At 45.2% G+C, this 15,948-nt stretch overlaps 1 protein-coding gene across 1 annotated transcript in view; it reads left to right on the plus strand.

Moving 5' to 3' along the window:
- LOC309811210 (protein FAM170A-like) overlaps positions 1-15,948 on the plus strand; it is a gene marked incomplete at both ends in the record, with an annotated part of 61,952 nt that overhangs the window by 27,213 nt on the left and 18,791 nt on the right. Inside the window, one exon of the mRNA XM_082633798.1 lies at positions 9,432-9,652. Within this exon, the coding sequence (XP_082489924.1) occupies positions 9,432-9,652 (221 nt within the window). The remainder of the gene's footprint in view (positions 1-9,431; positions 9,653-15,948) is intronic.

Consider the following 15,948-nt stretch of genomic DNA (forward strand, 5'->3'; position numbering starts at 1 on the left):
AAACTCAAATTCTTACAGCTGTACACTAATTTCCATTAAAAAATTTAGTGACATCATTGATGTGGTGTTCATCTTTTTGGTATTTTAATCTCATAATCAATAACTTCCAATTCTATGATTTCTAAATAAAAGAGATCTAATATATTCTGATATATATACTCCTTTGCTGAAACCATGCTTTACTGCAACCAATAGGGAAAAGCACATAAATGTCAGTCTTGTCTCAATAATACACTGGATAATTTTATCAAATTCCTACAAGTTTTCTGGGTATTTGCCTCATGGATGTGGGGGAAGAATATGGCATAGCCCCTACCTGAGAAGTTTAGAAGAAATGCTACAATAATTAGAAGGCAAACATTTCAAAGTCTGGATGAAAATGCAGAGAAATAGAAATCAGTAAGTTCAAGGTCAACTAAAAGTTTTTTTTCTAGGGACAAACAATTTTTGTGACACTTTCAAAGTGTTACAGTAAACCCTGCCTTAATATTGACAGACAAAAAATCAATTGTATACCATGCAGTTACTGTTGTTGCAAAGTTAATCATGTTTTTTCACTCTGTACCTTCAGAAAAAAAAATCACAAGGTAGTTCAATTTCTACTGAACACAGTCCTTGGAAAACTAGACGGGGTCTCAAATAACCACCCAACTTGAGAACAGAGGCTGCGGGAGGCAAGGAGCCAGTTGCGATAGGCTAATAGCATATTAATATTGAAGACTGGGGGGCTTCCCTTCCCTGGTGGCGTAGTGGTTAAGAATCTGCCTGCCAATGCAGGGGACACGGGTTTGAGCCCTGGTCCAGGAAGATCCCACATGCTGCACAGCAGCTCAGCCGCGTGCCACAACTACTGAAGCCTGCACACCTAGAGCCCGTGCTCCACAAAGAGAAGCCACTGCAATGAGAAGCTCACACACTGCAACGAGAAGTGGCCCCCACTCACTGCAACTAGAGAAAGCCTGCGTGCAGCAATAAAGACCCAAGGCAGCCAAAAATAAATTAAAAAAATATATATTGCAGATTGGTTTTCTGCAGTGGTTTTCAGTATTTCAACAAAAGTTCATGTCCTGAATTAATTTTATTTTGCAGGTTTCCCCATCTGGATACAACTTTCATATATTATACATTTCCCCCTTTTGGTTTATTTAAAACACAAGTACTGAGCACACCTAAAAGCACTAGTCAATGATAAGGTTGTGTAGATTCAGCAGCCAAGTCCCTGCCCTCATGGAGCGCACATTCTCATGGACATCAATTTTGACTAGCTCATCCTTACACTTTTGTTAAAGCCCAGACCAAACTCTTTTCCTTTCTAAGTGCTATCTCCTAAGTGACATCTGATAAATGTCAAAGTTCTGAATGCAGCCCTTACTGCACCACTCAGAAGGGATCTCTGCTGTGTGCTCTGCTGAACACTAGGATCTGTTTAGCTACTGCTTCAACACCAACTAATTTAAAATACTTTCTCTCCTATGAGACCTGACGCTTGCAAGAATTCACGTTGCACGTGAGTTTTTTGAAAACATCATTTTGTAGAACTTCTATCCTCTGACAGTTCCTTGATGTTCTTACCACTCTCGCTGCTTTCATAAAATGTATCCCCAGTATGCATTTTGTGATGACTTATAAGATTGGAGCGCCAACTGAAGCTTTTACCACACGTCTCACACTGGTAAGGTTTCTCCCCTGTATGAACTCGCCTGTGATACTGAAGCTGTGAACACCGACTAAAGACTTTACCACACACATCACATCTGTACGGCTTCTCTCCAGTGTGGATGCTCTGATGAAGCTGAAGACTTGAGGCCTGACTGAAGTGCTTACCACGCTCCCCACACGTATATGGTTTCTCTCCTGTGGGGACCTTCTGATGCATGTCGAGGTTCAGGCTCCACATGAAGCCCTTCCCAGTCTCTTGGGCAAGTCACTTGGCCTCTGTATTTATTTGTACTTATCTACACTTATCTGTCACTTGGGGGTTATAATTGTACCTGTTTTATGGGTACGTTGTACAAAAGATCTGTAAAGTAGTTACAAGAAACTGACACAGAGTAAGCACTCCACAGACATTGGCTATTAGCTATTGGAAATCTTTCTCCATGAAAGAGATGACTTTATCAGTGGATGACTCGGTGGGAGACAGTGAATCACAGAATCACAGCATGTTGAAAGTGACCTAGTTCAGACTCTTATGTGAAAAAAAGAAAAGTGTGCATGGGTAGAAAATGTCTGAAAGTTTACATAACAAATAGTTCATCATGTTAACTTTGAGGATTAGAATAAATCAGGAAAGGAGGAAAGAAAAACTTGAGTGTCATTCAATTTCTCTATCATCTGTGTTTCTACACTGAGACTCTGAATACACTGGAAGTGCAATTTTTTTTAATGTGGAGGGATAAAGGTTTTCAAGTTCTCCTGATACATCCGTATTATTATTTCAGAATTGCTGGCATTTCTTGCCATCTTCGGATCTACACCCATTTGAGTCAGTGGGCCATTCTGGACGGAGGAGATAATAGAGCAGAAGTGAAGTGAGAGGAAAGGAGAGAAAAGATTTTCTCTTTTCTCTTCAAAGAGGAAAGGTCTTTGGAATGGGAACAACTCACAACCAAACTTTGGGGAAAGGATGTGATGGAAAACGAGACAAACATCCTAAACCTGTGATGAGAAGGATTCCCTGGGCTGGATGGAGGGAGGTCACAGGTGGCTGGACAAGGAAACCAACTAGCGAGAAACACACACAAGGGCAGAGTAAACACCCTGAGGCCACTCAGCCTGACTCCATGCAAACATATGTCCAGCAGACAGCCCTTCACCTGTGGCTCCCCAGCAAGACAGGTACCTCGGGGGTGCCAACTCATTCTGAGTCCATTATGCCAGGCCATTCATAAACCGCTGTCTAACGTGTGAGGAATAAACTCTCAATGTTTATGAGGAAATTGGGGAAGGAGATTGAAATGTTACTTAAACGGAAAAAAAAGAAGTTCAGGAAGGCAGGATGGTAGAGAGACAAGAAAAAGACATTAAAAGATAGAAAGGATTTGCCAAAGAAGAGAAAGAAATAGCAATGATTCCGAATGGGTTAACCTGCAGCTAGGAAGTTAAGGAAGATTATTGATGGGTGAAGACTATGGAATAAAGCGAATAAAATTTATCCGAAATTGCTGAGAATATGGTAAGAAGCATCATTATCAAATTATGAATTGGCTGCAATGGCATACTAGGGGGGCGCTAGGAAGGGGAAGCAAATGATCCTGAGACGACAGTAGCAGGTGGAAAGTTGTTTCAGGGGAAGATCAGTCTTGCAGAGGGTGTATCAGAGGAGGGCAAGTGTGAGCAAGCAAGGAAATACTAAGTGTATACGGTTCCTTCACTGAGTGCACCCAGCACCGTGGTCAGCCTTGAGAACAAGCAGGACTTCAGGTACTGGAGCTACATTTCATACATCAAGACTTCAGAAGACACCGTTAACTCAGGTCTTCTCTTCAAACTCCATCTTTCATTCTTGAACTTCATTTGGCCTCTTCCCTTACGCTAAAGCTGTGGACTGAGGCCACAGAGAAAGATGGATCACTACTGTCCTCCATCACCTGGCGACTGTGGTTCACATCACTGGAGAACCAAAGGCAATAACCAAGTAACAGACACAAGAGTGTATGAAGAAGAAGAGATTCTGATAAGGCTTTCTGTGACAGTGTGGGCCAAGTCGGTTCTATATGGCTGGTATCACCTGAAATATGAGCAGCCTTAGGGGAGAAGTTCTCAGAAGGCAGAGCCTGGCTCTCTAGAGGCTCTGTGTCCTCAGAGCCCACTCCAAGACCTCAGTTACAGCTTCGGCCCCAAATCTCTCTCCATCGGCCTACTCAGAGTTTTTGAAGTCTTCTTTCCTCCACATTTCTCTTGAGAGGTGGAGGAGGAAGATGAGCTTCAGGCCAGCTCAGACTCCCCTGGGATCCCAGCAGGATGCCTATCATTAACCTCCCACCTTCTCGGAAGCTCCTAACATCTCCACATTTGGGGGAGTTTTCATTTCAGCTGTGCTTCAAATTTCTGGCTGGAGATGGCCTGTTGGAAGTTGGCTAAAGGCAAGTAGCAATCCTTCGGGCAGCCTGGCCCTTCTCGACTGCCAGACATCTTCAGGGATATTCTAGGAAACGTTGTTTGTTCTAGAGAAGGGAAGGAAACAATCCAATTGTCCAATAATGCTTGAATGGAAAATAAATGATGCTATATGCATGTGATCAAATAATATCAAACAGTCAAAAATCAAAGACCTAGATCTATACGGATTCACGTTTATAAATCTTTAAAACATAACATTGATTGAAAGAAAATAAGATAAGATAAAGAATGTTAGATTGTCATAACAGGTATGAAAGTATTTAACTATTTAATTCAATTCAAAATATTGCTTCTATATATAGAGATGCAAGAAAATAAAATTTATCCAAAGAACACATTATTTACATTTAATATGCTCATTTATCTAGGAGACCCAAAAGAACCCACAGATAAACTAGCAGGAACTAATAAGACGGTTCAACAAGGCACACACATACAAGATCAATAAATTTTAAAAGTCAATCAGGCTCCTCTACACTTGCGATAACAAATTAGAAACTGTAAAAGAAAATAAGAAAAAAAGAAGATCTAAAAATTGTCACAAGAGCCATATAAATTATTTAGAGCTAAGCATACGTAGAAGGCAATATAACTAACAAACTGAGTACGAACAGTTAAACTCCGCCCAACCCAAGGTTAGGAAAAGACTGTTGTTACTTTATGAGAACAGACCCTCTTCTTAAGGAGCAGATCAGTAAGTGAGACTGAATCAACGAAACGCAGCATTTAAAAAGTCAGCTAGTCCAAGCCTCTTGATCGCACATACAGAAGCTGAAGCCCAGATAGGTTGAGTTACTTGCTAAAGGGCCCAATGTCCTGACTCAAGGACTAGCATTTTTCACTCAGTCGCAAGACACAATCAAATGCAGTACCTTGGAAAGAGATGGGGAAAAAATGAAGAAATCAATTATATAGTTCCTCATCTTTAAGTACAGAAAGAGCCGTGACAAAATTACACGTATTGAGGGAAAATTGAAGTGCAGAGTTTAAAATGTCAATAATCCACAGGGAAACTGGAGACCATTTAAAATATTCATATTAAATCTCTCTAGAAAAGACATTATAAGATCTACAAACAAAATGTGAACTTTATAATAGACATGGTATGATACAATTTATAATAGATATGGTATGAACCTTTCCCTTTCACGGGAAAGGTTCGGCTGGGAAAAAGGAATTGTTCTTGAAAATGGGGCCTGTGCTATTGCAGACACTGTGCTCAACCTAGGTCCACCGAATGCTCTGATGTCATCACTGAGGTCACAGAATTCCACTGTGCGCCTGGCAACCTTGCAAACATAACAGCCCTGGTGAGCACTAGGCAGTACTGCTGGTTCACTAAGTGGTACAAGTTTTTCAGCCATTTAGGAGACTTGACCATTTTTATTTGTATTGAATCATTTCAATGGATTGCCCAAGAGCCAAGAAGGGCCAACCTGTAGGGAAGAGGAGGAGTTGGACATCTCTTGAGGCATCTTCTAAGGGAGACTTCTAGTTGGTACGATGGAACGGCGACAAAAGAGGAAACATCTGGAAAATGAAGAGTCACAGGAAACTGCCGAGAACGGAGGAGGTATGTGGGGGGCAACATGGCTGAGGCACATGGGTTACTGCCAAACTGAACCTTCACTAGGAAGCGGGGGACTGAGAACGTGTCACCTGTGAAGCAGGGAGCGAGAGACCTTGTCTCACTGATGCTGCCGTATCTATCCGGAGTCTCCCTGTGGTGTGAGACGGCACAGACGGCCAGATGTCCCCTGGGAGATGGGAGGTCAGCTCCTCTGGTCTGAGGACTCTCTCCTGGGGCAGCCGGGCCTGGAGCTTTGTCGAACTCACAGTAGGCTGCATCCTGCTTGCACAGACCTCGAGGTGCAGCTTTTCTCAGTCCCCGATTTCTCTCTTATTCTCTTGGATCTTTCCCTGGGGTCATGAGGTGGGGGATGTGAAGGATGCAAGGATGCTGAGAGAGACCCATGAGTTGCTTGGCCTCTTTGACCAAAGTGGAAAGAGAAGCCCCATGAGTTGAAGGCCCTGTTGAAAAATATCTTGACAAGTGGAATGCACTTTGAAAGAAGATTGTTTGTCTAGGCATGGTGTCATATTGAAAGCAAGGAGGTTTTATTCCTACAACAGGAAGAATTTCCCAAAGGAGATCAAGGGAAGGGAAGGGTTTTCCAGAGACTGAGACCGCATGGGCAGGAGTGAGAAATGTCCTCATGGTCCTGCGGGGAGCTCTGAGAGCCACGGCCCACGTGGTTTCTGCGTGCATTAAATGGAGGCGAGTAGCTTGCCCTGGGAGATGGGTGGTCACCCCAGAGCTCCAGCTAGAGGCCTCTGCCCCAGATTAGAGCCCAGTAGCTCCTACCAGGCCCAGGGCCCTGGAGTCTGTAGGATGGGCCCTGGGAATGGAGCTCTAGACAGCAGGCAGACTTTCAGGCAGTGGCTGGGACAGGCTGGGGAAGGCAATGACTGCCCCTGACTATTCAGAATATTTTGCTCTATGTTCCTGTGTGTGTGTGTGTGTGGGTGTGTGAGTGTGTGTGTGTGTGTGTGTGTGTGTGTGTGTGGTAGTGCAGAGAAGAGCGAGATGAATGGGGGTAGAGTGCTTACCAGATATAAAGTCTGCGTGGTAAATTTCTTGTCACCCTGCCTGACCTGGCTGACACTCGGTGTACGTAAGAGTGTATACAGAATTCTTGTTAGGGGTGTTTTATGAGACAGTAACTCATACACCCATGTACACTCTGATGCAGCAAAAATATCACACACACCACATATAACTCCCTTAGTAAACCAAACACGACACATGGAGGTATATACACGCATCCCTCCTATACTACGTTCTCATACAACCCACCTGTATCACAATCCTCTCCTCCAACACCAAACGCTGGAGATGAGATATGTATATAGACACACACACTATATATATAGGACACACACACACACACACTATATATATATATATGTATCTCCACAACTCTCGCACAAACTCAGCTAACTTCAGCCATCACCAAATACCTCTGTAAGAACCAGTCACGTGTCATACACACCACCCTTATAACACATTCTTGAGTAATGCCAGACCCGCTTTGTACAAACCACAGGAAACCACAGTCTCAGTAACCCATGTCAGGATTGCCAGAGAAAATATGGGCTATCCAGTTCAATTTGAATTCCAGATAAACAACAAGTAATTTTTCAGTATCCGTATGTCCCACATATTGTATGGGCCCTACTTACACTAAAACTAAGTCAGGCCAAATACTGCATGGGAATTCTTACACTAAAAAATTATTCTGGGTTTATCTGAAACTGAAATTTAACTGGGTGCCTTGTATTCTTGTTCGCTAAGTCTGGCAACCCTTATATACTTACCACCAGCTGATGTATTATATATTTATTGTAGTTTTGTTTAGTGTGTGTCTTCCCCTACTAGAATGTGCAGCGTTACCAAAGACTACAACAATGGAAGAGTGCCGGATACACAGGAGTAGCTGCTTACTGAATCTTGGTGAATGAATGAATGAACACGCACCATAAATACAAGCCACACCATGTAATGAGGAAAAGTTACATGTCCCAGAATTCCTGACTTGTGAACAGAAACCATGCACACAAAGCCACAGACACAGATAGACACGTCTGCACTGTGCTCCCCATGCCAACCCCACACTTACCACAGACTTAACTGATACACATCACTCACTCTTCCCACACACTCACAGTCACCACCGAGGCCTACATTACCAACTAGACAGTGAGAGAATAAGTATTGATTGGAATTAAATCCTGGAGGATCCACTGGGAACCACACTCTCAACTGTGTGTATCCACTGCACCTGACACGTGTCACACACTCAGTAAATATTTGTGGACCGAGGACTGATGAACCCACCCTGAGCCTTTCATTCCTCCCTCAGGAATCTCGAAGTCACAAGAGGATCCCCCTCGGCTTGGATCCACTGTGGTGGCCCAAGGCTGCAGCCCAGGGGCAGGGGAGGTCTCCTCTGCCTCTAAATACTTCTTCTGTACTTCTACTCCACGCAAGCTCAGCTACGCTGGTAAGGGCACGGGGCTCCTCAGGTGAGGGGGTGCTTGGCTGTGAGGCAGGTGGCACACAGATCCCAGGGAGGCTGAGAGGAAATCCAGGGTCATCAGAGGTGATGAGATCTGTGTGGAGGAGCCTGGGCAGGATGGCTGAGCTGTTCCGAGGGTGTGGATGACAGCTGAGTCTGTGGGGGCGGTGTGAATACTGCTAATACCATGGAGGGGAAGTCAAGGAGCAGGGGCCGGAAAGGTCTGGGCTTGAGGTGGAGGGAAGAGGGACCAGATTAAGCATCCTCAGAGGAAAATGTAGGCTTTGTCTTTGCCTTTGCTTCCAGAGAAGGACAGATTTCTGCATCATACACCTCCAGCCTTAGAGCAGGACCATCCAGCTCAGGTCCACACAGCTCACACATACATCTGCCCTCCAGGCACAGCCCTCTCAGAGCACACATAAACCCCAAGCACCACAGCCCCATTCCACAAGTAATGCACCACCGATATTACCAAAATCACACTCCTCGTCGTACACACATCCAGCCGCATCCCTCACATACCACAGCCCTCACCACCATACTCCACACCCCTGTATACAGACACCGCTCCAGTATCCACCACACACACATGAAATGCCCACAGATGACACCAGATACACCTCTCCATCCTACAGCCAACAGACACCAAGCTCACGACATAGCTACGTCATGCAAATGTCCCTCTCTCGTCTACCACACCTGCTCCCTCAGCTTCCGGCATGGCCCATGCATGTTATTATGGTTTTAATTTTCTTTTTCAGGAATGCGGAGATTTCAAGACACTGCCTGGCCTACAGCACCCCTAGCCCACGTTCAGGAAGAAGGGGAGACCGCTCCCCCATCACACTGTGTCTCCTCCTCACTCTCTTCACCCTGTAAGGACTATCTGCACCCAGACAAAGAGGAAAGGGGCATGGAAATATACTACATGCAGGTACAAGTGAACAAGGGTGTCGCTGTCTCCTGGAAGACAAAGAAACCCTTGGAGTTGCCTGAAAAGCAGCTGACGATAGAAGAAGTGACCCTTCCTGAGGATGCGTGCCCAGTAGGCACTTGCCCCTCGGATGTGTTCACTGAAAGCCTCCTGTCTGACAGTGAGCCCACTGGGGAGGAGAAAGAGTATGAGGAAAAGGCAGAGCCAGGCAGCCCATCAGGGTCACCTGCCGTCGAAGAGGGACCCAGCGCCAAGACAGCGGACTGGATGCTGACCATGGAGACCGGCTTCAGGTGCATGGCCTGCTGCCGGGTCTTCCCCACCTTGGAGATCCTCCAGGAGCACATGAAGTTTGGCGTCCGGCAGGGCTTCAGCTGCCGTGTCTTTCATCTCAACATGGCCCAGTGGATGGGCAATGTGGAATCTGAGAGCACCCCTGAGGAGGAGGAGGAGGAGGAGGAGGAAGAGAAGCAAGAAGAAAAGGAGAATGAGGGAGAGCAGCCCACGGGGGAAGGCCCCAGCCCAAAGAGACCCCGCAGGCAGGGTCTTTTCTCTCCTTTGAGTTCCAAACAGCAACTGAGATTCATGGGACAGAAGATCCTGGAAGACGGTGTGGCCGTCCCTTGGAAGAGGTAAGGCTTGAGGCTGGCAGTCTTCTGAGCCTATGTCACGAGGGCCCAGAGGAGTCTAAGGGAAGGGGCCGCACACATGTGCTGGTTGACCTAATGGCTCTGCAGTTGCATCAAATGGGACACACCCAGCACTAACAAAGGCATTGACCTCTGTTGACGTAAACAAGAAGGTGGAGCCTTTTCCTAGGAGTTTTCTCAGGGTCTGCACGATGGACCTCAACTCTTAGAGGACGTACTGCCAGCAGCTCCTTCTCGGCAGAGAGAGCCAGGAGTGGTCTCAAGAGAGGACAGGGGCCCTTGCAGGACCAGAACTTTGAGGTCTGAGAGCCTTGGGCCTGAGCCGAGATCTCACCCTGACCACTGTACCTAGCCTTCTGTGACAAAGGGGAATAGGAAAGAGAGTCAGGTGGAAATGAGGTCTCCCGAGATATGGAAATGTTCCAGAACCTTCGTTGCGTGGTAGTTGATCTGGAGCCAAGCTCACTGTGGTGTGTGTGGCTCTGAGCATTAAGGCAATGCTGGAGGGTAACCCTGACCAGCAGAGCTTGGAGAGCTTCTTGTCTCTTCCTGTTCTACCTCATTTGCTTTATCCCTTCCAGGGAGAAGAAAGGACCCTCGGGAGAGTAGCAGACAGAATGCCGTGGTCTGAAGGAGGATGAAGGGACCGGCACTCAGTCTAACATCATATGACAATAGAAGCGCCCTATGCAATAAAGGGCATTTTCCAAACCTTTCCTGGAGCTTTTATTTAATGACATTTTTCTATCTATGCATCTATCTGTCATCTACATCTGTATCTTTCAAGGTATGTGAACAATCTTTCACATAAGCACTAGAGACGTCCGCCAGCATTTTCCAGAAGAGGCCTGCAAATTGCTGGGGACTCCTCACAAATAGGGAACGGCCACAACCCCTGCCACACAGACTCTGCGCGTGGCCCTCCTGACGTACTCCCACTCTCTCTCTGAATTTCCCAACGTCTGAGATGAGGGTGCTGGCTGGAGGCAATGATCACGTGCAGGCTGAACCTTCTCCAGATTCTGATTCTCTTCCTGAGCCTATCGTCCTCAAGCACAGTTTCCATGTGTCTGGCCACACTGATCTCTCTCCTTCAGTCCTTCCCTCCCTCCCTCTCCTGCCTCCCAGTGCAGAGAATACTTTTTTGCATTTGAGACGACATTTATTTTTTGTTCACAGAATTCTCACCTGTTTTACTGTGGCCTCCGTTGTGAACATTCCAAAGCTGAGAATTTTCTTTTTTTCTCCCTCATTTCTGCTGAGTCTTTACCTTCCTAATGCAGTGAGCTCACAGTGCCTAGCTGACTGGATGAGGAAAAAAAATCCAGGGAGCAAAGAGAAATAATAAAAGAATATATCAGTTAATTTTTCATAGTGTTATCCAACTACATATTTTTAAAATATTGGAATAATATTAGGAACCTTCTCTTTATAAAAAACTGAATTATCGGGCTTCCCTGGTGGAGCAGTGGTTAAGAATATGCCTGCGAATGCAGGGGACATGGGTTCGAGCCCTGGTCTGGGAAGATCACACGTGCCACGGAGAAACTAAGCCCGCGCGCCACAACTATTGAGCCTGCGCTCTAGAGCCCGTGTGCCACATCAACCGAGCCCACGTGCCACGACTACGGAAGCCTGCGTGCCTAGAGCCCATGCTCCGCAACAAGACAAGCCACTGCAATGAGAAGCCCGTGCACCACAGCCAAGAGGAGCCCCGGCTCACTGCAACTAGAGAATGCCCGCTAGCAGCAACAAAGACCCAATGCAGCCCAAAATAAATTAATTAATTTTTAAAAATTGAATTAGTTTCAAGGGTACAATGTATAAAAGTACAATAAAAGCCCCCCTTCATAACCCCACAACCCCACTCTCAAGATGGAATAGATATGCTGTGATACAATTTATAGTCATAGTACTACTACTCCTCCCAGCACATCCGAAATCCTCTGAGCCAGGTGCAGCAGCTTCCTTTCACAATGCTAGGACCCGTCACAAGACAGATGATAATCCCTTTGGACATTTCAAGGAGCGGCACAAGGGGAACAGTACCTGGGAAATGCCACTGACAGCTCAGAATATCCATGGCATTTCTAGAGCCTCGGCACTGCTCTCGCTCTGGGAATGAAGGTCCAAAAAGCACATCGGAGAATGTTCATAGTTGTAAACAAGCTCCACCTTTGAAACACAATCTACATAGAACCACATATACAAGCCTGCACAATGGATGAAGCCAAGGTCTCCTCCATGATTTCCCTTCTGACCACCTTATTGTCTCCTCAACCATAAAAGGTGAACTTGAAACTCAGGACCTTGCCTTGTCACCAGAAACATCCAAGCTTGGATCAGTCTTTCTAAGACCAGATACTTGCTCTCTGAACTATTAGAGACTTGTCACATACATACAGGTAGAACAGGATTATTTCTATCTACCTGGGGACCTGGAGTCTTTCACATTGCTCCTGTTAAAACTCTCACAACAGCAAATCTTTACCTACAAAGGGTTCAAGCTATGACACTCCCAATTTCCACAAACCTCCTCAGCTCTTGTGAGTCACATGCAGCCAATTCCAGGAATTGGAAACATGGTTGTGAGGATGAAACTGACTTTGGGGCTCCCCTTGGATATGGTCTTCCAGACTTACCAAAAGGCCATTCAGAGGACGGTTTACCCCACCTCAGGGAAACCCGAGGCAGTACTTGCAGTCAAGGGCTGGCCATGGCTTCTGAGCTACATCCAAAAAGAATTTCATACTGTACCTGGATCTGCTGAAGCCATTTCTGACTGTCCGAGAGCCAGAATGTACCACTCCTCAACTGCCTCCATTGTGCATCATCAGTAGGGCTGTCAGATTTAGTCAATAAAAGTACAGGATACCCAGTTAAACTTGAACTTCACATGAATAATAAGTCATTATTTTTAGTATAAGTAGATCCTATGAACTATTTGGGGCATACTTATCTTAAAAATATACTTGTTGTTTTTCTGACATTCATATTTAACTAAACAGCCTCTATTTTATCTGTCAACCCTACCCTTCAGAAATGATGGAGGCTCATAGAGATCCAGGAGACGCCTCAGCGCCTCCTCAGCTTTTATTTCTACGTCCTGGACAGCGAGCACGCACCTTCCACTCCCAGTCTTTGGCTAGAATGGAGGATATTCTCTGTTTTAGAGCTTTTTCTACTTGTCATTGTTATTATCTTCCTTATTTTAAACAGATGTTTATTTTCTCCCAAACTTAATAGCTCATCCAAAAGTATTTCAAAGCTCATTAGACAAGGGAAAAACAACATGGTTCTGAAAAGTGAAGGAAACCGCCTGGTGTTTAGTCAAGAAGTAGTAGGGAGATTGAAAAAGCCAAACTTAATAAGCAAATCTCTCCAAGGGTATTTTCAGAGCTTGATACCCTCCCACACCCTGAAAATATTATTACATCAAGAATGTAGAACTGCTAACCAAATGTAAGGCTCCCATATGATTCTATCAAACTGAGGATGCTTCTTTACTGAGCAGTGAGCACACTTGCTGCCCCAGGGACCTTGGCAGTTGCAACGTAGGGCTCTTCCCTTTGGGATGGAAACAGCAAGTTTTCCTGTGGTCTACACACTGGCCCCCAAAAAACTACACTCCCAATACTTGTCAACTTTAAGTATTTTTCTACATATCTCCATTTTTCTGTTACTATTTGGACTACATCCTAGACTTGACACTACGTAAATTGCATTCAAGAAGCTATTTTTAAAAGTTGGTAGGAAACCTTAAATCTATAGCTTGCAGTCCCTGGCTTACTTTCATCCAGGTGCATAAGGGTTTTCAAAAGTAGTCAGGTTAGTTACCCCATATCACAGCCCCACGCTTGTGTCACAGATATAAAAATGGAACATGCTATTTAAGGTTTTAGTTGCCAAATCATCAAGCCTCCCAGACAGAGGCAATAGAGCAAAATGATTACAGAGGCATGGATTTTGATTTGCTCCAGTGTCTTGGGCAAGTCACCTGGCCTCTGTATTTATTTGTACTTATCTGCACTTTTCTGTCACTTGGGGGTCATAATTGTACCTGGTCCATGGGTACGTTGTACAAATGATCTGTAAAGTAGTTACAAGAAACCGACACAGAGTAAGCACTCCACAGACATTGGCTATTAGCTATTGGAAATAGTTCTCCGTGAAACAGATGACTTTATCAGTGGATGACTCGGTAGGAGACAGTGAATCACAGAATCACAGCATGTTGAAAGTGACCTAGTTCACACTCTTATGTGAAAAGAAGAAAAGTGTGCATGGGTAGAAAATGTCTGAAACTTTACCTAACAAATAGTTCATCATGTTAGAATGGAGGATTAGAATAAATCAGGAAAGGAGGAAAGAAAAACTTGAGTGTCATTCAATTTCTCTATCATTTGTGTTAATACACTGAGACTCTGAATACACTGGAAGTGCAATTTTGTTTAATGTGGCAGGATAAAAGTTTTCAAGTTTTCCTGATCCATCTGTATTATTATCTCAGAATTTCTGGCAGTTCTTGCCATCTTCGGATCTACACCCATGTGAGTCAGTGGGCCATTCTGGATGGAGGAGATAATAGAGCAGAAGTGAAGTGAGAGGAAAGGAGAGAAAAGATTTTCTCTTTTCTCTTCAAAGAGGAAAGGTCTTTGGAATGGGAACAACTCACAACCAAACTTTGGGGAAAGGATGTGATGGAAAATGAGACAAACATCCTACCCCTGTGATGAGAAGGATTCCCTGGGCTGGATGGAGGGAGGTCACAGGTGGCTGGACAAGGAAACCAACTAGGGAGAAACACACACAAGTGCAGGGCAAACACCCTGAGGCCACTCAGCCTGACTCCATGCAAACATGTGTCCAGCAGCCAGCCCTTCACCTGTGGCTCCCCAGCAAGACAGGTACCTCGGGGGTGCCAACTCATTCTGAGTCCATTATGCCTGGCCATTCATAAACCGCTGTCTAACGTGTGAGGAATAAACTCTCAATGTTTATGAGGAAATTGGGTAAGGAGATTGAAAGGTTACATAAACGAAAAAAAAAAAAGAGTTCAGGAAGGCAAGATGGTAGAGAGACAAGAAAAAGACCTTAAAAGATAGAAAGGATTGGCCAAAGAAGAGAAAGAAAAAGAAATGATGCCGAATGGGTTAACCTGCAGCTAGGAAGTTAAGGAAGATTATTGATGGGTGAAGACTATGGAATAAAGTGAATAAAATTTATCAGAAGTTGCTGAGAATATGGTAAGCAGCATGATTATCAAATTATGAATTGGCTGCAATGGCATTCTAGGGGGACACTAGGAAGGGGAAGCAAATGTTCATGAGATAACAGTGGCAGGTGGAAAGTTGTTTCAGGGGAAGATCCGTCTTGCAGAGGGTGTATCAGAGGAGGGCAAGTGTGAGCAAACAAGGAAATACTAAGTGTATACGGTTCCTTCACTGAGTGCACCCAGCCCCGCGGTCAGCCTTGAGAACAAGCAGGACTTCAGGTATTGGAGCTACATTTCAGTCATCAGGACTTGAGAAGACACCCTTAACTCAGGTCTTCTCTTCAAACTCCATCTTTCATTCTTGAACTTCATTTGGCCTCTTCCCTTACCCTCAAGCTGTGGACGGAGGCCACAGAGCAAGATGGGTCACTAGTGTCCTCCATCCCCTGGCGACTGTGGTTCACATCAGTGGAGTACCAAAGGCAATAACCAAGTAACAGACACAAGAGTGTATGAAGAAGAAGAGATTCTGATAAGGCTTTCTGTGACAGTGTGGGCCAAGTCGGCTCTATATGGCTGGTATCACGTGAATTATGAGCAGCCTTAGGGGAGAAGTTCTCAGAAGGCTGAGCCTGGCTCTCTAGAGGCTCTGCGTGCTCACAGCCCACTCCAAGACCTCAGTTACAGCTTCGGCCCCCAATATCTCTCCCTCTGCCTGCTCACAGTTTTTGAAGTCTTCTTTCCTCCACATTTCTCTTGAGAGGTGGAGGAGGAAGATGAGCTTCAGGCCAGCTCAGACTCCCCTGGGATCCCAGCAGGATGCCTATCATTAACCTCCCACCTTCTAGGAAGCTCCTAAGATCTTCACATTTGGGGCAGTTCTCATTTCAGCGGTGCTTCAAATTGCTGGCTGGAGACGGCCTGTTGGAAGGTGGCTAAAAGCAA

Source organism: Mesoplodon mirus (genome assembly GCF_964341445.2).
Source record: "Mesoplodon mirus genome assembly, chromosome: 10".
NCBI lineage: Eukaryota > Metazoa > Chordata > Mammalia > Artiodactyla > Ziphiidae > Mesoplodon > Mesoplodon mirus.